General features: G+C 46.1%; 1 protein-coding gene across 2 annotated transcripts in view; it reads left to right on the top strand.

The window, feature by feature from the left end:
• LOC135919115 (nose resistant to fluoxetine protein 6-like) overlaps positions 1-22960 on the top strand; it is a 360507-nt gene that overhangs the window by 219860 nt on the left and 117687 nt on the right. For both annotated transcript variants that reach the window (XM_065452846.1, XM_065452847.1), the window contains exon 9: positions 16407-16572. In XM_065452846.1, the coding sequence (XP_065308918.1) occupies positions 16407-16572 (166 nt within the window). The remainder of the gene's footprint in view (positions 1-16406; positions 16573-22960) is intronic.

Raw genomic sequence — 22960 nt, forward strand, 5'->3', positions numbered from 1 at the left:
GCCACCTCTGCCTTCCATGTTTTCACCGTCCCACTAACTCTGCAGTCACCCTCTAGACTCGTAGCAACTATCGACATACTCTGTCCATTTGCGTACTCCGCCGCGTCCACATAGACCACGTCCCTGGCATCACGGAATCTTTTGTGGAGAGCTCTCGCTCGTGCGTTTCTTCGATCTTGGTGAAACTCCGGGTGCATGTTTCTGGGGAGTGGGGGTATTGATAGATGTTCCATTATTTTCCTTGGAATGTCTCTCCGCACTCCGTGCTGTGCTTCGTAGGTTATTCCGATGTCATCTAAGATGTGTCTCCCCGTCAAACTCTGCGTAAGCCTTTCATACTGCGCTACTCTCTGTGCCTCAATAAGTTCGTCTAATCTATTGTGCACGCCGAGCGCCAAGAATTTCTCGTTTGACGTATTTGCCGGAAGTCCCAAGGCTTGCTTATAGGCCCTTCTAATAATGCAGTCTATCTTGGCTTTCTCCGCAGCGTAGAGCTTGAGGTAAGGAACCACATATGACACAAAATTTTTAGGTTAGGTTGCGAGCTGAGGTCTGGACGCCTGGTTCGTAGTCTCCTGCCTTGTAACAGCTCACCCGGGGAACGACCGTGCTCCAGTGGTGTAGATCGGTAGCTGAGCAGGCCCAGCCAGAAGTCGTCGTGATTTTCTTGTGTTTTTTTCATGATCCGTTTTACTATCTGGACGCCTTTCTCCGCTAGTCCATTGGACTGTGGAAAACCAGGACTAGATGTCACGTGCTTGAAATCGTACCTGGACGCAAAGGTGGCAAACTCGTAAGACGCGAACTGGGGGCCGTTGTCACTGCATACTTCGACTGGGATTCCATATCGCGCAAAAATGCAGCTCAATTTGGCAATGATCGTGCTCGACGTGGTGTCGCCCAGTTTTTCCACTTCCGGGAAGTTTGACTGCGCATCGAACACGCACAAGTACGAGCTTCCCCCATGCTGAAAAATATCAACGCCGACTCTGTACCAAGCGTGGCCCGGCGTTGGTCTAAGCATAAAAGGCTAGCTTGGTTGCCTGTGTGCATACTTTCGGCAGACGGCGCAACTTTTCACCATCGTTTCAATATCTGCATTAATTCCGGGCCAAAACACCAATCGTCGGGCTCGTGCTTTGCATTTGTTTATGCCCAAGTGCCCTTCGTGTATACGTTGAAGTATTTCGTTCCTCATCGACTTTGGAACCAATACTTTGGTTCCTTTTAGCACCACTCCCTCTATTAGTGACAGCTCAGTAGCAAAAGGTTTCATGCAGCCATCAAGATTGCCGCTGCCGCTGATATAGCGCATCACTTTTTGTAACTCCGGGTCACTTGCAGTTGCGGCAACTAAGCGGTTAAGGGTTTTTCTGCTTACCAGGTCCGAGACTGCACCAACGGCGTGAACCTCTATTTCTTCTGTCGAGCCACTCGTGTCCGCTGGGTGGTTGATGGGCGTCGACCTTGAGAGCATGTCGGCCAGCAGCAGTTGCTTCCCTGGTACATATTCAAGCACATAGTCGTAGTTCAGTAAGCGCATGAAGAAACGCTGAAGACGCGGCGGCATGTCACCGATTCATTTGGATGAAATGGCTAGCAGTGGTCGGTGGTCGGTCTCTATGATTATCTTACGCCCGTATGCGAAGTGGTGAAATTTTTCACACCCGAACGTTATGCCCATTGCCTCTTTTTTCTATTTGTGAATATCGTTGCTCAGTCTCATTCATCACGCGTGATGCATACGCAACCGGCCGCCAGCTGTCACCATGAAGCTGTAGAAGTGCAGCGCCTAGTCCACTTTTAGAAGCGTCAGAAGAAATTTTAGTTTCCCTGGCAGCATCGAAAACAGCCAACACAGGTGCGCTGCTGAGCCATGTGCAGATGGCTGTCCATTCATTTGCGTGGTTGGCCGACCATTCAAACTTGGTGTCCTTTTTGATGAGACTGCGCAAAAGTTTTGTCTTTTCTGCCAGATTCGGAATGTATTTCCCAAAGTAGTTGGCAACACCTAACATTCTGTGCACTGCAGCTTTGTCCGTTGGTTGCGACATTTCTTTAAGGGACATGCTCAGTGTGGCATTTGGCCTTATTCCGTCTCGGCTGATGACATCACCCAAAAATTCAACTTCAGTAAGGCCGAACTTGCACTTGCTTGCGTTAAAAGTTAAGCCAGCGTTTTTTGCCAGCTGCAATACATTTCGAAGGCGTGTGTCATGTTCTTCTTTAGTGATGCCCCAGACAAGAACGTCATCTACATATACACGCACCCCTGGAGCCCTGTCCAAAATTTCGCTCAACGTTTTTTGAAAGACTTCAGCAGCTGAGGCGATACCGAAGGGCAGCCTCAGAAAACGGTAGCGACCAAAGGGCGTGCCGAATGTGCAGATTTTTGAGGTGGCGTCATCCAAAGGAATTTGGTGAAAACCTGAATTCGCATCGAGGCGGGAAAAATATTGAGCGCCGGCGAGCTCAGCCTCAATGTCTTCACGCTTAGGCATCTGATAGTGCTCACGTTTCAGGCATTTATTTATATGCCTAGGATCAATGCATACACGTAGTGTGCCATCCTTTTTCCGTACAATAACAAGCGGGCTCACCCAGTCCGTTGGTTCTGTCACTTTCGTGATGATGGCGGCTCGTTCCATGCGGTCCAGCTCCTCCCGCAGTGGTTCTTGTAGTGTCAAGGGTACGCGCCGCGCTGGCTGGACTACAGGTATCGAACCAGTGCGTAGTACCGTCCGATACTGGCGGGCGACACAGCCTGTTCCTTGGAAGAGTTGAGGAAATTCCTGCAGTATTTCGTCAGCAGCGCTAGCGTTGACTGCATCCACCGACCTCGCGACCAGTCCAAGCGCCTCACTTGCAGATAGTCCGAGTATTGCCTGGTGGCCTTTTTTTACTATAAAGGAGTCGAAACTCCCAGCCCGATTTTTTATGGTGACTGGTAACGACGCAACACCGAAGTGACTGATAGCGTCACCGCTATAGGACCGCAGAATGGAACTGCTCGGCTTCAAACTTTGCATCCCTTTGCACTTCCGATAGACCGAGTAAGGCAGCAAGTTAGTTTGGGAGCCTGTGTCTACTTTCAAGAAGGCATCCTGGCCGGCCACTTTAGCGTTTACGATCCAGTCCGTCGAGCTTCTCCCCTTGCAAGTTTTTACATCAAGGATGTCGAAAGTGTCCTGCACGTTGACCACTTCGCTTACTGTAGACCCTTTCTTGCAACACGCTGCAAAATGATTGGTGCCACCACATACAAAACACGTCTTGCCGAACGCGGGACACCTACTACGTTCGTGCGAGCGGCTGCATTTCATGCATTTAAACAGACGCTTCTTTACCGACGCGACCTGTTTTTCCGTCTGAGCCCATGCCTCGTTCTGCTGGCTAGAAAGTTCAGCAGCCTTGCAGATTTGTTCTGCCTTGGCTAGCGTCAAGTCTTTTACCTTGAGGAGCTTCTCCCGCAACTTGGGGTTATGTACACCGAATACAACCTGGTCGCGGATCATTGACTCCGTTAATTCAGCGAAGTTGCAGCTTCGGGACAGCTTTCGCAAGTCGCGCAGGAAATGCTCAAAGGGCTCCGCTTCGTCCTGGGTTCTTGACCGGAAAATGTACTTCTCATAGACTTCGTTTTGCTGTTCTTCACAGTACTCTTTAAACTTCCGCACGACCGTCGTGTAATCATCCTTGCGTTCCGCCTCAAGAAAGGTGAAGTTGTTAAACACCTCAAGTGCATCGTCGCCAGCAACACTCAGCAGCAGCGCAGCCTTGACAGCTTCTGACCTTGGTTCTTTCGGAGATGCTGTCGCTTGTAGGAACAGTTCGAACTTCTGGATGAACAGGTTCCAATGCTTCGCGATGTTGTCGGATGAGCCGGAAAGTTGCAGATGCTCCGGTGGCTTGACTAGCTCCATTGCTCTGAATGGTTACGTTCAACCAGCGGCACCACTTCTGACACCATGTATCGTATGGACGGGATCCAAGAATGAAAATAACGTTTATTCCGGAAACACACAGGGTATATATAGTCGTCGGCATTCACAGGCACGTGTTGCCGTAATCTTCGTGCTGTCACTCAGTTCGGGCCGATACGTGCGACGCATGCGTAGTCTGTACGATACAATGGGAATCGGATATGCCGTTAAAAACCAAGTTATTCCGCCTTGATCTGTCTTCCAAGTCGCCTAAGCGCGGGACTATGGTGCCTTGCTGCTTTTTCAATTGTTCAGCGCTCTCTTGAAGTATGGCGAAATTATTGTAAAATACCTCTAGCGCTTCAGCTTTATTTTGAAGTGATTCAAGACGGCGGAAAATATCGGTTACCTTGCCTTCAATTGCTCTTGGCTGGTTTTCACATCCTTCATATCTGATTTCAACTCGGCCTGACCATTAGTAAGCTCGATATCTGATTTCAACTCGGCCTGACCATTAGTAAGCTCGACTGTCGAAGCATGTTTATGTCTTTCAGTATTATAACACGGTACCCATCTGATGAGACTGCGATTCGGCAAGACTACTCGAGGCAGAGTCATCTTGAGCCGACCTCTGCACCCTTGGAGGCCCCGGGTTTTCCTCAACGTCACTGCATTGCGACAATAGCGCCACGTCGAGACAATCACACATAGTAGCACATAAGATAAGTGGGCATGGGAGCAGCAAAAGGGAGTGATTATCACTCCGTTTAGCAAACAGGGTCAAATTGTTACGCACCTGTGGAGCGAAGAAAAGTTGCGCATGAGGCATAGTGCAAAGAGTGCTGCTCGCATGCCCACTGAAGGAGTAGTTCATCAGCAAGCTGCTTTTGAAGCGGCTGGGAAAGAGCGGTATATCAGCCGGTGACGTCGTCCCAGAAACGATGCGGTGTCCGTCTAGCGGTTTATCCAGGAAGGAAAGAATATCATGGAGACCGCACGTGCGGGTGACGGGCTCTTGATCTTCGACAGCATCGACGCATTCACCCACGGTAGGGCAGGTTTGGTTGGGCGCAGAAGATAAAACAAGGGCCAGCATCAGGAAAATCTGTGGAGCGAAGAAAAGTTGCGCATGAGGCATAGTGCAACGAGTGCTGCTCGCATGCCCACTCTCCCTGGGGCTACCAAAAAACACGAGCACCGAGACTCTGTAGGCTCTTGGTAATTACAACGCATATCAAGAACACGCCACGATGGTGCTCGTGGAACGGAGAGAACGTCTGAATTAAACATAACAAGGAAAAGCCCTGCTGCAACGGTGGGACTATCCCCTGAGAGTGGCGGAAAAGAAAGTTTTGCTAGCCTCACACACAAGAGAGCAAATTGTAGTTTCACTAATCCAAAGAAGATGTACAGGGAACACCACCAAAGCAGAAGGAAAGTGCTATGAAAGGCATTGAAAAATAAATATGGAAGAAATACATATACACACTATACGGACGCGTGTAGAGTGGCAACACACAAATTCACACTAGCGGCCCTCAGTCAGTCTCCAGTGATAACGGCCTCCATTGCGACCCTTTCGACCTACACGATGGAGGAAGCAGACATAGCTCTAGCCGTTCGAGATGCAGAAGCAAAAGAACGACCTGCATTGGCCAGGACGTACTCCCAGGCAACATGCCGCTCGTACATGACGGGTACCGCCCCAGACAAAATCCACAGAAGGCTAGGCACCACATTAGAATAGTACCACGCGATAATACGGAGCCCGGTGCACTCTGGACTGTAGGTAAACGAGAGGACGGATCGAGCTGCTCCTGGAACAAGCATCCGAGCACCGGTCGGTACTTCCGAGGAACCTCGATGTGCCCGCAGGACATCTTCGAAGGCCAAAGGGACAAAAGTAATGCCGCCCGCACCCCGACCTTACGGGAGAACAGGCCAGGCACTGGCGCCACAAATAGACAAACACGTATCCACACCTCCAAATACTTAGTAAGACACGCTCTGACCTCTATCAGCATACCTGTCCGGCTAACTCTTGCCGACATAACATGGACGTGTAAACTACAGCGTGCAAATTCCTATTCGCATCTTACGGGGCAGATGTCAACTCACAGGCAGAGGTAGATCTGGCTTGCCAGCAAATATTTGCAGAGCGAGAAACCTCTTCTTCATCAAACCCAGCGAGCCGAACACTCCGGTGGGGCCCTCGTTTGAAGGACTCGCCTACCGCCCAAGACAATTAGGAGAAAGAAAGTCGTACTGCTAATTCTGCTAGGCGAACCATTATAGCATGGCAGCCAGATAGCACACCCTTCGCGGCACACAATGTCCTCGAAGTACGCAACACCAACTCCCAGTTCGACGAGCATGTATATTGTGCTACAAATGCACAACATTCTTTTTACCTACACAAGCGCCAAAGTTTGCATCAAGTAAGCATGAGTCTCGAAACACTGTCAAATTGAAAGCGTACTCCACAAAGTGGAGCTGCTCGGCAGCCATAGAAAAGACAATCCCAGCCGTAGACGAGACACCAGTGTGACCAGTGAACGTTACTCCCATATGCTAGAGGAAAATTGCTGAGTGGAACGCTCGTGTATTTGGTAGCACAAATTAAGAATGGATACCTCGAAAGCGCTGTTAGTCTTCTGATTTCCGCTAATAGACAAGACTTCGCTGGTTTTCGGCGCGAATTTCGCATGTCAAACTTGTGTCGTAGATTGGATAATTAAAAATTTAATTTCCCATAATTATACGTCGTCATCATCATCAGCCTGGTTACGCCCACTGCAGGACAAAGGCCTCTCTCATACTTCTCCAACTACCTCGGTTATGTGCTAATTGTGGCCATGTTGTCCCTGCAAACTTCTTAATCTCATCCGCCCAACTAACTTTCACCTGCCCCCTGTTACGCTTCCCTTCATTTGGAATCCAGTCCGTAACCCTTAATGACCATCCGTTAGCTTGCCTTCTCATTACATGCCCTGCTCATGCCCATTTATTTTTCTTGATTTCAACTAAGATGTCCTTAACTCGCGTTTGTTCCTTCTCCTCACCTGCTTTCTTCTCATCCCCACTTAACGTTACACCTATAATTCTTCTTTCCATAGCTCGTTGCGTCGTCCTCAATTTCAGAAGCACCCCTTCGTAAGCCTCTAGGTTTCCGCCCCGTAGGTGAGTACTGGTAAGACGCAGCTGTTATACACTTTTCTCTTGAAGGATAATGGCAACCTGCTGTTCATGATCTGAGAATGCCTTGGAAACGCAACCTAGCCCATTCTTATGCCTCTTATTATCTGAGTCTCATGATCCGGACCCGAGGTCACTACCTGCCCTAAGCAGATGTATTCCCATTACAACTTCCAGTGCCTCGCTACCTATCGTAAACTGCTCTTCTCTTCCGAGACTGTTAAACATTGCTTTACTTTTCTGCAGATTAATTTTTAGACCCACCCTTCTGCTTTCCCTCTCCAGGTCAGTGAGCATGCATTGCAATTGGTCCCCTGAGTGTGATAGGGAATATCATCAGCAAATCGCAAGTTACTAAGGTAGCCTCCATTAACTCTTCCTCAATTCTTCCCAATACAGCTCTCTGAATATCTCCTCCAAGCACGCTGTGAATACCTTTGGAGATCGCATCTCCCTGCCAGAGGCCTTTCTTTATTGGGATTTTGTTGCTTTCTTTATGGAGGACTACGGTGGCTGTGGAACCGCTACAGATATCTTTCAGTATTTTTACATACGGCTCGTCTACACCCTGATTCCGTAATGCCTCCATGACTGCTGAGGTTTCGACGGAATCAAACGCTTTCTCGTAATCAATGAAAGCTATATATAAAGGTTGATTATATTCCGCACATTTTTCTATCACCTGATTGATAGTGTGAATATGGTCCATTGTTGAGCAGCCTTTACGGAATCCTGCCTGGTCCGTTGGTTGACGGAAATCTAAGGTGTTCCTGATTCTATTTGCAATTACCTTAGTAAATACTTTGTAGGCAACGGACAGTAAGCTGATCGGTCTATAATTTTTCAAGTCTTTGGCGTCCTTTCTCTTATGGATTAGGATTGTGTTACCGTTCTTCGAAGATTCCGGTAGGCTCGAAGTTACGAGGCATTGCGTATACGGGGTGGCCAATTTTTCTAGAACAATCTGCCCACCATCCATCAACAAATCTGCTGTCACCTGACCCTCCCCAGCTGCCTTCCCCCTTTGCATAGCTCTCAAGGCTTTCTTTACTTCTTCCGGCGTTACTGGTGGGATTTCAAACTCCTCTAGACTATTCTCTCTTCCATCATCGTCGTGGGTGCCACTGGTACTGTATAAATCCCCTAGAACTCCCTAGCCACTTAGGCTATCTCATCCATATTAGTAATGATACTGCCGACTTGGTCTCGTAACGCATACATCTGATTCTTGCCAATTCCTAGTTTCTTCTTCACTGCTTTTACACTTCCTCCGTTCCAGAGATCATGTTCAATTCTATCCATATTATAATTCCTTATGTCAGCTGTCTTACTCTTGTTGATTAACTTGTAAAGTTCTGCCAGTTCTTTTCTAGTTGTAGGGTTAGAAGCTTTCAAACATTGGTGTTTCTTGATGAGATCTTTCGTCTCCAGCGATAGCTTACTGGTATCCTGTCTAATGGAGTTACCACCGACTTCTATTGCACACTCTTTAACGATGCCCACAAGATTGTCGTTCATTGCTTCAACATCAAGGTCCTCTTCTTGAGTTAAAGCCGAATACCTGTTCTGTAGCTTGATCTGGAATTCCTCTGTTTTCCCTCTTACCGCTAACTCATTGATCGGCTTCTTATGTACCAGTTTCTTCCGTTCCCTCCTCAAGTCTAGGCTAATTCGAGTTGTTACCATCCTATGGTCAATGCAGCTCACCTTTCAGAACACGTCCACATCTTGTATGATGCCCGGGTTAGTGCAGAGTATAAAATCAATTTCATTTTTAGTCTTGCCTTTCGGGCTCCTTCACGTCAACTTTCGGCTATCCCACTTGCGGAAGAAGGTATTCATTATCTGCATATTATTCTGTTCTGCAAATTCTACTAATAACGCTTCCCTGTTATTCCTAGAGCCTATGCCATATTCCTCCACTGACTTGGCTCCAGCCTGCTTCTTGCCTACCCTGCTAATGAAGTCGCCCATCAGTATGGTGTATTTTGTTTTGACGTTACCCACCGCCGATTCCACGTCTTCATAGAAGATTTCGACTTCCCGGTCATCATGACTGGGTGTAGGGACGTACACCTGTACGACCTTCAATTTGAACCTCTTATTAGGTTTCACATCAAGACATGCCACCCTCTTGTTTATGCTATAGAATTCCTGTATGTTACCAGCTATATCCTTATTAATCAGGAATCGAACTCCTAGTTCTTTTTTCTCCGCTAACCCCGGTAGCAGAGGACGCGCCCGCCTTTTTGCACTGTATGTGCTTCATTCATCCTCGTAACTTTACTGAGCCCTATTATATCCCATTTACTGCCCTCTAATTGCTCAAATAGCACTGCTAGACTCGCCTCACTAGATAACGTTCTAGCGTTAAATGTTCCCAGGTCAAATTCCAATGGCGGCCTGTCCGGGACCAGGGATTCTTAAGCACTCTCTGCTGCGTCGCAGGTCTGACCGCCGCCGCGGTCAGTTGCTTCGCAGCTGCTGGGGACTGAGGATCGCGGTTTGATTGTTGTGTTCATCTAGGAGGTTATACGTAAATATACGTAATAGTTACCTATTTACACACTTGAATTTAACGTATTTCAACGTCCCCCTCTTCAAATGTTCTGCCTGAGCAGGCCAAATAGTGCTATAATCTTATGTATTTTTATAAACTCGGTAGCACAAAACAAAGTTCATGTAGATCCCACACGCGGTTCGAATGAATGTAGGCAAAGAATTAGTTGGTTCCCACACTGCCCTAAACTTGTTATTCAGGTGTCCCAGTTAATTTGGACAAAGATTTTTAAAGAACACGAGAGCTCTAGCGAAATCGTACCGACTCCATAGTAGCGGCAGTGGTGGGTACTTACAGCCAGTATTTTTTTCATCATGCAGTATTAATTTATTTATTGCTCTAATTAGTGAACTTCATACTTATTGCTTGGATCGCAAACATGTCGGTTACAATGTTGTAGGGCACCTTAAGTAACCTCCGAATCAAGCATTTATTTCGTGCTGAAGTGTGCCTGGTTTTTGTTCCAAGAAAAAACAAAAGCCCACGATATACGCGATATATCAAATAGATGTGCCCTCGCGCACCGCTAATCTAGCGCCTCCAAGCAACCTTTGCGAGATATACGACTGCATTGGTTTATCTCCGTGTCGTGCAAGGCTTCGTCATGTAGGATGGCTCGAGAGCATTCGCGGCCTAACTAGAGGGGTGCGACAAGCGTCAGCATCTGCGGACGCAAGAATGTTGTGGTAGATTGTGAGGCACTCGAGATAGCTATCCCTTCACGTATCATGAAACATAACTACAAAAGAAATTCAACCAAGATTTTAAAAAGAACAGTTGCAAAAGGGCATGAAAAAAAATTCAGCTCTAGGAAGAACATAAAAGAGTTACTCAGGAGTTTATTTCAATAAAGAAATACCGCAAAATAACGTAAGGCCTGAAATAGTGCATCGAACCTCACCTGAACCCCTTTGAGAAGGTGGCCACAGCTGGGTGTGCGAAAGAGGTGTACCAAAGAGGACGAACGTTCTAGGTGTGTTTCGGGGTGTGTAGATGCCATTGCTAGCACAGAAATAGGGAGGGGTGGCAAGCACGTGCTTAGGCCCTTAGTTCATTTTCTGTGTGAAAAGAATTAACACGTATTAGTAGCAGACAAAGAAAGGTACTTCGCTGTCATGAATTCTGATGTGTATTCACAAAAGTCTGAGGATGCAATTCGGAAGAATTTCACAGGTGTAAGGGTTAAGGCAGTGAAAGTCAAGCAGCAAGCACTATCTTTGTTAGAAAGAATGAATTTGCAACGTTTAGTGGCCAGCGTAAAGACAGCAAAAATTCTGAACACACAGGTTTTCTTCCCTGTGAAATCGCACAAGGATGACATGCCGTTTCGGGCCAATGTCTCGGAAAATAAAAGCTGGCCGTTAAGTGCATCGCGATTTCTACAGAGGAATCTAGTGCTCTTAATAGTTTATCCTTTCCGGATAGCCAAATCGGATGCTGTGTGCAAGTACCTGGAAGACCGTTCGTTGAACATCCGGTGTCAGCGTAGATGTGGAAAACTTATGTTACTCCCTTCCACATGCCCAGGTTTAAAATGTGTTAAGGACTACATAGTGTGCGACAATGACGAAGAAGCCTTCATCAATGGTGTCGGTATTTCAGTAGAAGCCTTTCGTGAACTTCTTTCCTTTTACTTTAGATCTACCTTTGATTCATGGAGAGGGGGTCCGTATATTCAAAAATCGGGGGAATGCATTGGATCGTGCGTAGCTCCTATCATTGGTGACATTTTTCTAGGTTATATTGATAGGCAACTAGAGGGCTCCACCTTCCTAAACTTTCCAATAAAGTTTTTCGTGAGGTTGATGGTTTCGTTATATTTTTTACCAGTGACATTCACCCCGGGGGTGCTGATAAAAATTTTACGTTATTCAGGCAGCACCACATGGGCCTTGATTTTACTTTAGGAGTCCCTAAGGATCGTCAAATGCAGTTTCTAGGCTTGAGATTAACCTTTGGTAAAAATCATGTGTGCTGGAAATATGATCTCAGGTTGGTTCAGCCTATTTTGAACTATAAATCTGGTCATTTTAAGGTGGTGAAGCGGGCTATAGCGAAGACTATTCCAAATGCTGCATGAAAGATTTCATGTTTTGATATGTCGAAGGCTGCTTCTTGTGATCAGGTCAATCGTTTACGGACGCTGGTTACCTCGAAGTGACTATTTCATCTGTCAGCGAAGATATGGTTCGCGGCGTCAAGGTATTAAAACTAAATAAGAAGAAAAAAAGAAACGCCACAGTACCGTACCTACAAAAGTTGGCGAATGTGCTTATAAACGTTGGTTCAAGGTACAGCATTGACGTTCATTTTTCTGCGAAACATAAGATAGGTCATATGCCCGTTAGTTGATAATTTGCTGAAGCATAAGCAAGTAAAGGGAAAGTGCACTGTCAAACTGGTGAACAGGTACATCACTTGTGCTAAGCAGCTTGTGTATGCAATTCCGTTCTCTTGTGGTAGAGAGCACATGAGACAAACGAAGCGCTGTGTGAATCTTCGACTTAGGGATCATGCGCTACCTCTTCAAGGGGTTGCGCCACTTCATCTCCCGGAGCACTGAAGGTCGTGCGGTTGACGCTTCTATTCAAAACAGAACTGTCATTTCTCAACACCCGAGCCAATTGACAAGGGAAATTGCTGAGGCTTACAATATGAAAATTAGGGACAAGGCACGTATAAGGCGAACCGTCTATCACTCTTCATGACAAGGAACTGCATTACCTACGTCAATTTTGATTTTGCGTCAGTTGGTAAGAGTTGCCTCCATGTATCTCTGTGTCTCGTGCACGTCATGGTTATCAACTGGCTATGTGTTACAGATATCTTCAATAAAATATCAGTTCAGAGTCAGCGCCATGTCGTCATTTTATACCTTCTTTTATCCTTGTCTTGTGTTGCGCTGTAACGAAGCTTACTATGAATGTAAGGCGTCTCAGCGGCCCACAAAAAACATTCAAAGGTACAACTGGTTTACTCACTTATCCTTTCTATCTCTTGAACTCCAGAAAAACGGCAAAACAACGCAGTTGCTTGCCTATTTTTTTGTCGCAAGCTTTTTTTTTATGAAGGGATGATCATGAAGGTGCGCTAAACAGTCACGTTTTACACAAGTTTTGAGCGGTTATTTGCTACTGCCACTTATAGCACATGCTCGAACAGCTCACCGTCTCAAGCAATACAGTACTTGTTTCTTTCCAGCACTTGTGATGTTGCAGCTTTGGCCAACGACGTTCGAATCTCACGGTGGATTCTGCTTGTTGTTGCCTTTGTTGCCTTTAGGGCGTCTGGTGTGGTAGTTTCGCTGCTATACACGTGATTTTTCACGTAGCCATACAAGAAGTCCAGCGGCGTCATGTCCGGCGACCATGCAGGCCAGGTTACAACCTGTGCCGGCCAATCCACTGTCCAGGAAAAGCATGTCGAGCCACGCTCGAGACTGACCACTACTATGCGCAGGAGCACCATCGTGTTCAAACTAGATGTTCCGAAGATGCGCAAGTGGAACGCTGCAACAGACGTCGTTCAAGGGACCCTCGAGGATGTCGTTGACGTAGCGTTGCACCGTTAGTGTGTTGTCGAAAAAGATAGGTCCGATGACTTTTCCATCAAAAATACCGCACCACACATCAAACGACCACTGGTATTGGTGTCGTGTTTGTGCCAGCCAGTGGCGATTCCCAACTTCAACCTTGACTTACTTTCAAAAAATAATGAAATGATCCAACTTATCGAAACTATGCTAGCAAATGGCTGTGATAACCTTATTGAACTTCCTACGCAGATAACTTTGAGCTCACGAATATTGATTAACTTATGTTTTACTTCTATCGCAAAAGATGAGACATGTTCTGGAGTGCTCAGTTCGGGCACGAGTGATCATCTGCCGTTTTTTGCCGCATTGCCATTTCGTGTGCGCACAGATAACAAACGTTACTTCAAGCGGGTCATAAATAATCATACTACAGAGGTATTTCAAACTTTGCTTTCCAGTGTAAACTGGTCTGATGTTTATTTACGCTGAAGAAAATCCTGCGGCATCATACGATGCATTTGTGTTCAAATTGAAAGCAATATAGAATGTAGCATTTCCTTTTGTCCCTGTGGTCAAGCATAAAAAAGCTAAAAAGGAATGGGTAAATCAACAACTATAAAAACGCATACAACACAAAGACAAATTATTCAGTAACTTTTTAAAGACTCGCGACCCTGACATGCCTAAAGGGTTTAAACAAATTAGAAACAAGCTGAGCAGCGATATTAAGAAAGCTAAATTGCCGCGAGCTAATAGGGTATACCGCGAGCTAGTAGGGTCACCTTCACCCACTGTGTCACACGAAATTGTTGTAAATAGAGATAAGTACCGTGGTAACGATGCAGCTAATTTAATTAATAATCATTTTGTTAATGCCAGTGCTTCAGCTTCTACATCTGCTTTTTGCATTGAACGTAATATTCGAACTTATATAAAACATCGCGTCAACAAGACCATATTTCTTACGCCTATGCATGAAACAGATTTTTTCTGTTCTTAATTCCTTGAGTAACAAATCCGCTTCTGGCGAGGATGACATTAAAGTCCAGCCTATTAAAGCAGTTGCTCACATAATCTCTGTCCCCATAGTACACATTCGTAGCAGTATATTATCCAGTGGAATTTTTCCTAAGAAAATGAAGATAGCTCATGTCGCTGTAATCTTTAAGGGTGGGAAACACAATGACTTGAACAATTGTAGACCAATTTCTGCATTGCCGGTATTTTCCAAAGTGGCTGAACATATCACATTGAAGCGGCTAAATAGTGTTTTTCTGAATAAAGGCCTTATCTGGGATAAGCAATGTGGTTTTAAGAAGAATAAATCGACCGAAATGGCATTAATAAGAGTCCGACATACGATTATAAATAACATCCAAGAAAAAAATTTTACCTTTGGTATATTCCTAGACTTTCGCAAGGCATTTGATAGCATAAAACATAATATACGCTAGAGAAACTCCAAGTATATGGCGTTAGAGGCATAGCATTAGAACTTATACATAAGTACCTTAAATCTACATTTCATTATACTTCCTTTAAAGGGTATACTTCTGAAAAGAGCATGATTAAATATGGGGTACCACACAATGCGTTGGCGGGCTAGTTGGTGCGAATCCATGAATACTTAATAATCTTATTCTTACTTAATAATCGTTAATAATCCTTACTTAATAATCCATGAATACTCGTCTTTCTTATGGGGTACCACAAGGCTCCATTTTAGGGCAGTTATTATTTATTGTTTACATAAATGACCTAACAAACGTCCATTGACAGAGGAAATTGTACTGTACGCTGATGACACTAATGTCCTTTTTACCGGAGCAGACCTTCACGAACTAGAAGTTACCGCAACCCATTGGTTACAAGGACTTAGCGAATGGCTCTATCTAAATAAACTTGATTTAAATGAAAAAAAAAATTTACAGTTTTACATTCCAAGAATAAGCAAACCGATTACGACGTAAAACTTCTTTATTCTGGATCGCAACTTGAACATGTATCAAGCCATTCGTTTCTGGGTGTTACATTTCACAAAAACCTAAGCTGGACAGAGCACATAAATAAGGTACGCACTAAGGTTGCATGATCTGTTGGCTTGGTACAACGGATCCGATGCGCTTGTGCCTGTCTTGTTTTTCAGAAAATGTATTTTTTAATTGTGCGCTCACATCTTAGCTACTGCCTCTTAGTATGGGGAAACGATAATAAAACAGATATAGAAAAATTGACAGTACTGCAACGGCGAGCTGTTCGGCTGCTGAACTTCTCAAAACAATACATATGATCTATACTACTGATGCGCTACAACATTCCTAATATTAGAGACTCTTACACAGCAAAGATCTGCATACGGCTATTTAAAGAGATCTCCAGCCACAGTGAACTATTTTCAACTCGTTACCTGAGTAGAGACACAGGATACAACCTACGTCACACATCAATAGTAATAAAGAAACCAAGGACAAAATACGGCACGCAAATGATCGAATATAAACAATGTGTTTATGTAATACGTACCCTAACATTATTGACGAAGCTATAGATTGTAGAACAATTCACAAATTTAAACATGCAATACAAAACTATATTTTCTGATCATAGTGTGCTTAACGAATGTTAATGGAGTTTCTTTGTTTAATGCCAATAGTAATGTTATGTTCTATTCTGGATGTATAACTTTTGTTAATACCAGAATGTTCTTATTTTTTGCAGTGCTGTATCTATTTAGTTACTTGTTAATTGGCAAAAGGTTGATACTTTTCAATGTGCTTAAAATTTTGCTGTAAATAGTTCTGAACTTTTCTGTCTTATTAGTTGTACTTTGTTTTATTAGTAAACTGCTACTTCTGCTGCTCCAGCGAGGTAAAGGCCTTAGTCAGGAGGATTACGCCCTCCTTTTGCCTTACCTTGCGGGCAAACCTTGTATATGTTTTGACCAAATAAATGAAAATGAAAAAAAAAGACTCAGTCAGATCACATGGAAATAGTAGCTGTGGATATTCTCACGTTTACACTTGTTTGAGGCAAGGTGTATGTGTCCTGCTTTCACTGATTCCGCAGCTCACAAATTAACAAAGGTATTTTTTCTACACAACACTGTTGAATGCGACATTACAATTTTTTGAGTCAGCCGGACAGCAAGTCCGGAAGAAAAATATTGCGCTCACATGCATTTTTTTTTTTCAAGGCTCATTCCTCTGGCCATGCTAGTGATGCTTATTCTGTTCCTGGAGCCATTGTTCGGGTCTGGTCCCATTTGGAAAGAGAAGATGAATTCCGAAGTACGCAACTGCGAGCTTCACTGGTGGTCGGTGCTTGGAGGATTCTCCAATTTCTTCCACGTCGATGACACGGTGAGTGAGGTGCTTAAAGCTTGGTTCATTAGTTTGTTGCCGGAATATTTATGCACTGGTGGATTTGTTTATCTATTAATTTTCCCTAGTCGCAGTAAAAGGATGACCAAAATGCATGACTAAAATAAGATGGCTGTAGCTCATTACTACTGATGAGAATATGTTGCTGGGAGAGTTGGTTTAAGTATACACATTAGCGTGGGGTGGAAACAAAGACTTCGTAGCAGGGAACAAGAAGGATCTTGAACAGTTTATTGGTAGAGCCATGCCACAAGAATACAACACTTGGGCTTCGGTGCAGCCGTCGCGTTATAAAGTAACAGCATCGTGTCAAACAGTTGGAACTTGTTTCCGAAGAGATGAGCATACTTTTTACGGCGCAGCTGTCTTAGTCTAGTTTTCAGCGCTTCGTGATGTGCGTGTGCAAAAAACTATCATCATGTGGGCCTCGTTTTCCGGCGTATGAGCCATTGCTCAAGGGAGTATGAGCCTGTTTGGCGCATGATTCTATAAGCGAACGACGTGCAGATGACGTACAAATACGGCGAGCCGTTCGGCTAGCGTGCGAGATCACGTGTTCACTGTCGCCAACACGCTGAACTAGCATAGCACCGATGCCTACGCCAGTGGCATCGGTGCTGGTAGTTGGTGATAAAGGATCAAAGTGGCGAAGAATTGGTTGGGACTTTTGTAGCAAATAAGGAAATCGTATTCTTGTAGGCGGAGGGCCAGCGCGCTAGTCGTCCTGAGGGATCCCGCAGATTCGCAAGCCAGCATAGCGAATGATGATCTGTTATCAGAGTGAAGGGGCGCCCGTAGAGGTACGAACGAAACCATTGCACTGCGAAGACGACCGCCAGATACCCTTGTTCGGTGACTGCGTAGTTGCGCTCGGAGCGGCTCAAGGACCGGCTTGCGTGCGAGATCCCATGCTCACTGTCGCGAACACACTGAACTAGCACAACACCGATGCCTATGCCACTGGCATCGGTGTGAATTTTAGTTGGTGATAAAGGATCAAAGTGGCGAAGAATTGGTTGGGACGTCAACAGGAACTTGAGCTGGCGAAACGATGAGTCACATTCTGCAGTCCACTCAAAGGGAACGCCTTTTTGGAGAAGGCGTGTAAGGGGATGAGCCACGTCAGCAATCCGGGGAATGAATCGGCGAAAGTAAGAGCACAAGCCCAAGAAACTTCACAACTGCTTGACAGCGTTGGGCACATTAGATGCTTCTACTGCCGCAGCCTTTTGTGGATCTGGTCGGATGCCTTCTTTAGCGACCAGATGTCCTAGCAAAAGAGTTTGTCGTTCCCCAAAACGGCATTTTTTTAATTGAGCACAAGAGCCGCTTTCTCCAAACAGTTCACGACCAAGTCTAAACGTTTGTTGTGCTCACTAGACGTTCGCCCGAAGATCACAACGTCGTCTAAGCAGCACATGCAAACTTCCCATTTTAAGCCGCGTAATATCGTGTCCATGAACCTTTTGAACGTTGCGGGTGCGTTACACAACCCGAAAGGCATCACGTTAAACTCAAATAATCCGTCGGGCGTTACAAATGCTGTCTTTTCCCTGTCGTCCTTGTGCATAGGAATTTGCCAGTAACCTTACCTTCAATCAATAGAGGAAAAGTAAGATGCTGCGAAGGGACCGTCGATGGCGTCGTCAATTCGTGGGAGCGAATATACATCTTTCTTAGTAACGGCGTTTAGGCGACGATAATCAACGCAGAACCACCACGTACCGTCTTTCTTCTTCACCAACATCACGGGGACTGCCCAAGGACTAGATTATTCTCGAATGACGCCTTTGTATAGCATTTCTTGGACTTGATCGCTGATAATCTTACGTTCTGACGGGCACACACGATAGGGCTTTTGTCGGATTGGCTGGGCGGCTTCTGTGTTGATGCGGTGACGAGCTCTGGACGCAGGAATAGATGGCGGGCCATCGTGCAGTGCAAAGTCGAATGCCGAGGTGTGTTTCGTAAGCAGGGCCATCAACGCTCGACGTTCGTGATCACTGAGTGATTTATCAATCATGGAGTGTATCTTCGGGCTCCCGGGGCTCGAGACATTGGTTGCTCCTCCATCGGGTAGCTCTGTAAGTACTGCCACCGATGCGGGCGAGTCTTCCTGAAACGTGGCAATCTTTAGGCCTTGAGGTAGCACTGCCGCTTCAGTGGAACAGTTTAGCGCCCACAGCCCCGCGCATCCATTGGTCGCTGAGACCACGCAGTGCGGAACTAATACATTTTTCTTGAAGCAGTTCTCAGTACAGGTTCCACTGCAGCATCGAACGAGATAGGAGTCGGAGAAGAATAGGCGACGGCCACACGCATCGCGGATAAGGCGGGCACAACTGCGTCATCAGACACGCACAACACACTCTCAGAGCAAGCTGCACCTTGAAAGAGCAGAGGCGAAACACTGGTGTCGACACTGAGTTCTCCCGTCCGGCAGTCAACATTAGCAGCACACAATTGCAAAATGTCAATTCCTAGAGTCACGTCGTGCGAGGAGTAAGGAAGCACGGTAAACTCTGCATTAAAAACTCACCCTCCCAAAGACACATCCACGTTACACACACCAACCGAGTATAATGATTCACCACTGACTCCACCAAAACTTGTGCACTGGTCCCAACGAAACATTACCTTGCGTCCCAGAAGGCCTTTAAACCCCACACTCATGACCAAGGCAGTTGCTTCCGTGCCGTGTCGACTAAAGCCATTGTAGAGACCCCATCAATCAGTACATGAACCTTATCCTTCAGCATGAAAATAGTTAGAGGTAGTTGAGTCGGCAGCGCACATTTTCCAGCGACCTCACCTTCATCGGTCGCGCTGTCTAGTTTCTCGGCGGCGGCGACACGAAACGGCGCCGAGAAGACGGTGACGTGAATCGCGGCCGAGGAGATGGCCATCGGGAGATTCGAAAGGCTGGTGGTAGCGTCAGCGTACGGTCGGAGGCAGGGGAGCGGTAGCGGTTGTGGATTCTTTTTTCTCCAGAGTAGGTCTCCTGGGCGGTGCATCGGTCCTCTCGGAAGTGGCTTCCTGAAGTGGAGTCTCGTGGCCATTGAATGTGCAGTGTACGACCGCTAGACCACATAGTCGGCGCTGATGGTCCGTAGTTCAATGCTCGGCGTCGGCTACAGTACCTGGCTATAGGGCCAGGCATGCCACAGAAGTAACACACTGGCATAGGGCGAACTTCAGAATGCGGATTGAAGTATTCTGCCGATGACATCGGTTGAGAGCAACGAGGCTCTTCCCCTTGAAAGCCATAGGTAACGGCAAGTCTTCGTGGACGAAAGTTGCGTGGGCGTGGGGGGGAGGGGGTGAATCATTGCGTGGTGGTTCGGTCGTACCGTAATGCGGTTCGTCTCTGGAGCCGTTAAGATCCGCGACGTTCACCGAGTGGTCCCAAGTAGCCGAAGGGGGTTCCCAAAGAATGTTTCGGAAGACGGAAGAGCTGCAACGTGGCGCCACATAATGTGCCTGCTCGTCATGCCGCTGGAGCTCCTCGCGAACTATCTGGCGGATGGCGGACGAAAGGTCTGGGTGCGGAGGACTCATATCAACACTTGCTACGGTCGTTACATTGGCCAGCCGTCCAAACTTTGGTGTAATTCGGCGAGTCTTCAGCGTCTCGAACGTACGGCAGTGCCGTATCAGTTCTGATAGAGTGTTCAAGCTCTCTTTACCAATGAGGAAGTTGTACACATCTTCCGTGATTCCTTTTACAACGTGCCCCACTTTTTCTTCCGCTGTCACTTGAGGGTTGACGGTTTGGCACAGCTTCAATATTTCTTGGATATAGCTAGTACAAGTCTCCCCGGGTACCTGAGCTCTCTGGGCTAATGTGAATTCCGCACGTTTCTTCTTTGCGTCCGAGTCACTGAAACACTTCTTGATCTCTTCAACGAAGCGTGTCCATGTAGTTAGCATGTCCGTGTTGTTGTCGTACCATACCAACGCCATGTCGGCCAAAAAGAAAACAACGTTCCTAAGCTGACTGGCAGCGTTACAGTTATTGTATTGGCTTTCTCTTTCGTAATGGGTTAGCCAGTCATCCACATCATCTTCCTCAGCCTTCGCCGAGAACGTGCGTGGCTCTCGGTAGTGCTGGATAGGAGCTGGGCTCACCAAGGTACTGGTGGTGAGGGTATTTTGTTCTGTGGCCATGATTGAGTGCGACGGCGAAAGTCCGGCGAGGCGACCGCTTCGGCGTAGTTCTTGTACTGATGGCTCCGTTGTAGGCCGTGGGAGTTACCCCGCACAGATCCACGAAATGTTACACACGAGGTGTTTAATGGAGAACCAGATGAAAATGGTTGACAGGCGTGTTTTGAACGGCCCGAGGCAGCTTGGCTCACGTCGTTCTCTTCTTCTTCCACCTCGTTGTCTGCGCGGCAGCCGTGGATCATAACAGAGCTCGTGACAAAATTGTGAAAACTGAAGCCAATATACAACTAGGATGTTGACACATAATTCAGTAATTTAGTCGAATTTAATTTGTCTGTACTTGAACAGTAGTCGAACATACATTAAACAACATTCCTATGAGAAACCCATATGGTCATGGATGACTTATGAAATTTATTTATTTATTTTCAATACTGCCAGCCTTGAACGAGACCATAGCAGGTGGGCATTCGTACAATTCCAGTAGGAGAACAGCAATGAACAGCCTAACACTGGCCAAGAAAACAAAGCAAAAGTAAAACTGCAACGCAAAGGTGCCATACATTTGTAGATCACATGCAGTTCCGTTGAATTCACTGTACACAAACAGCGTAATCTGTTTATTGTGTTGGTTACAGAAATGACACCACTAAACATCTTTAAGGTTCGCCAATATGATCGGTTTATGCATTGTCTAGTAGGTTGAAGAAAGTTGAAAAACAAACTGTTCGTTATAGTTGGGTCTACTTTATTCCACGCTTTCACTGCAAGCTGATAAAGCGTGTATTGAAATGGGTCATTATGGAACGAATACTCTGTTTGTGTGTACGCGTGTTTGTGGCGTGAGAGGTTGGGTTCGGAAAAGTATAAGTACTTGGAAGAATCTGTTTTGAGCCGATTGTGGAGTACCTGCTGAAGGAATTTCAAGTGCGCTAGTTTTGCTCTGGGAAATAGTGTTGGAAGGCCCGCTCGAACTGACAAGTTAATGGGCGAGTCGTGACGAGCGTATTTGTTTTAATTGAATCTGATGGCTTTTCTTGGACCCTTTCTATTTTATTTATGTTATACATAGTGTGCAGAAAGCAAACAACATGGGCATGTTCTAGAACTTGGCGCACAAACGTGGTGTACGCTAGCAACTTGGTATGGCACGGTGTGTACCGCAAGCGACTTCTAAGATGAAAATCTTCCACGGAGCAGTAGAAGTGACGATATCTATATGTGAATTTCAACGAAAGTTTGACGTTAGAGGGACAGGTAAATGTATGTGCTGGTTGACTTTAGTAAGGACACTGCCATCATAACGTAGGTGGAGATAGAAGGATTTTTTTTTGTAATTGCCATGCAGACTGTGTCTTTTTTAACAGCGGAGCTGTTTAAGCTTGAATTCCAGCAGTGCCCGGCTACGGCTCAAAATTCTTTCATACATTGGCCAATGCCGAATATAGTACAATGCCGGGCCGACCCGCGGCGAAGGTAAAGCAGGCGTTAACCACTCCCCATACGTGGACCGATCTCAAAGCTGGTGCAATACCGGGCCGACCCGCAGTGGAGCAGGCGTTAAGCACTACCCGTACGTGGGCTGATCCCGAAGATAGTGCAATGCCGGGCCGACCCCCAGCTAAGGTGAAACACGCGTTATGCGCTCCCCATACGTGGTCCACTCCCGAATACAGTGAAATGCCGAGCCGACGCGCGGCGGAGGTGAAGCAGGCGTTAAGCACACAACGACGTGGGCTGATCCCGAAGCTGGTGCATATTTTAAAAACCTGTGACACTTTTTATAAACCTTAATCTTTATACTAAACACTGACCTTGACCACATTGTTGCATGGTGTTCTTCCAATCATTTAGGTATCAACCACTCCGAAGCTCAATTCATGATTTCAGGCCTAGCCAAACAATGCTACCTGGCTTGCCTGAGATAACTGTAAATGGTCATCACAACCCCGTCTCCAACTATGTATAATTTTTTGCATCAAATTAGATTCTAACCTAAAGTTTTCTCAACAAATTGCCTTCATTAAGCAAAAGAGTACCTGCGGTATTAGAGAAATATTCACATCAAGAGTACATTTCTCCCAGGACGCATTATTAGCATTCTGAGAAAGAAGGCGCGTCTCGCGGTGCAGCCGCATCGCCAAAGTGCGGCTCAGCTCAGCTCGCGCTGCTGATTGCTGGCGTCTTTTTGGACAGCACT

This window comes from Dermacentor albipictus, chromosome 1 (genome assembly GCF_038994185.2).
Source record: "Dermacentor albipictus isolate Rhodes 1998 colony chromosome 1, USDA_Dalb.pri_finalv2, whole genome shotgun sequence".
In the NCBI taxonomy this organism is placed as follows: Eukaryota; Metazoa; Arthropoda; class Arachnida; order Ixodida; family Ixodidae; genus Dermacentor; species Dermacentor albipictus.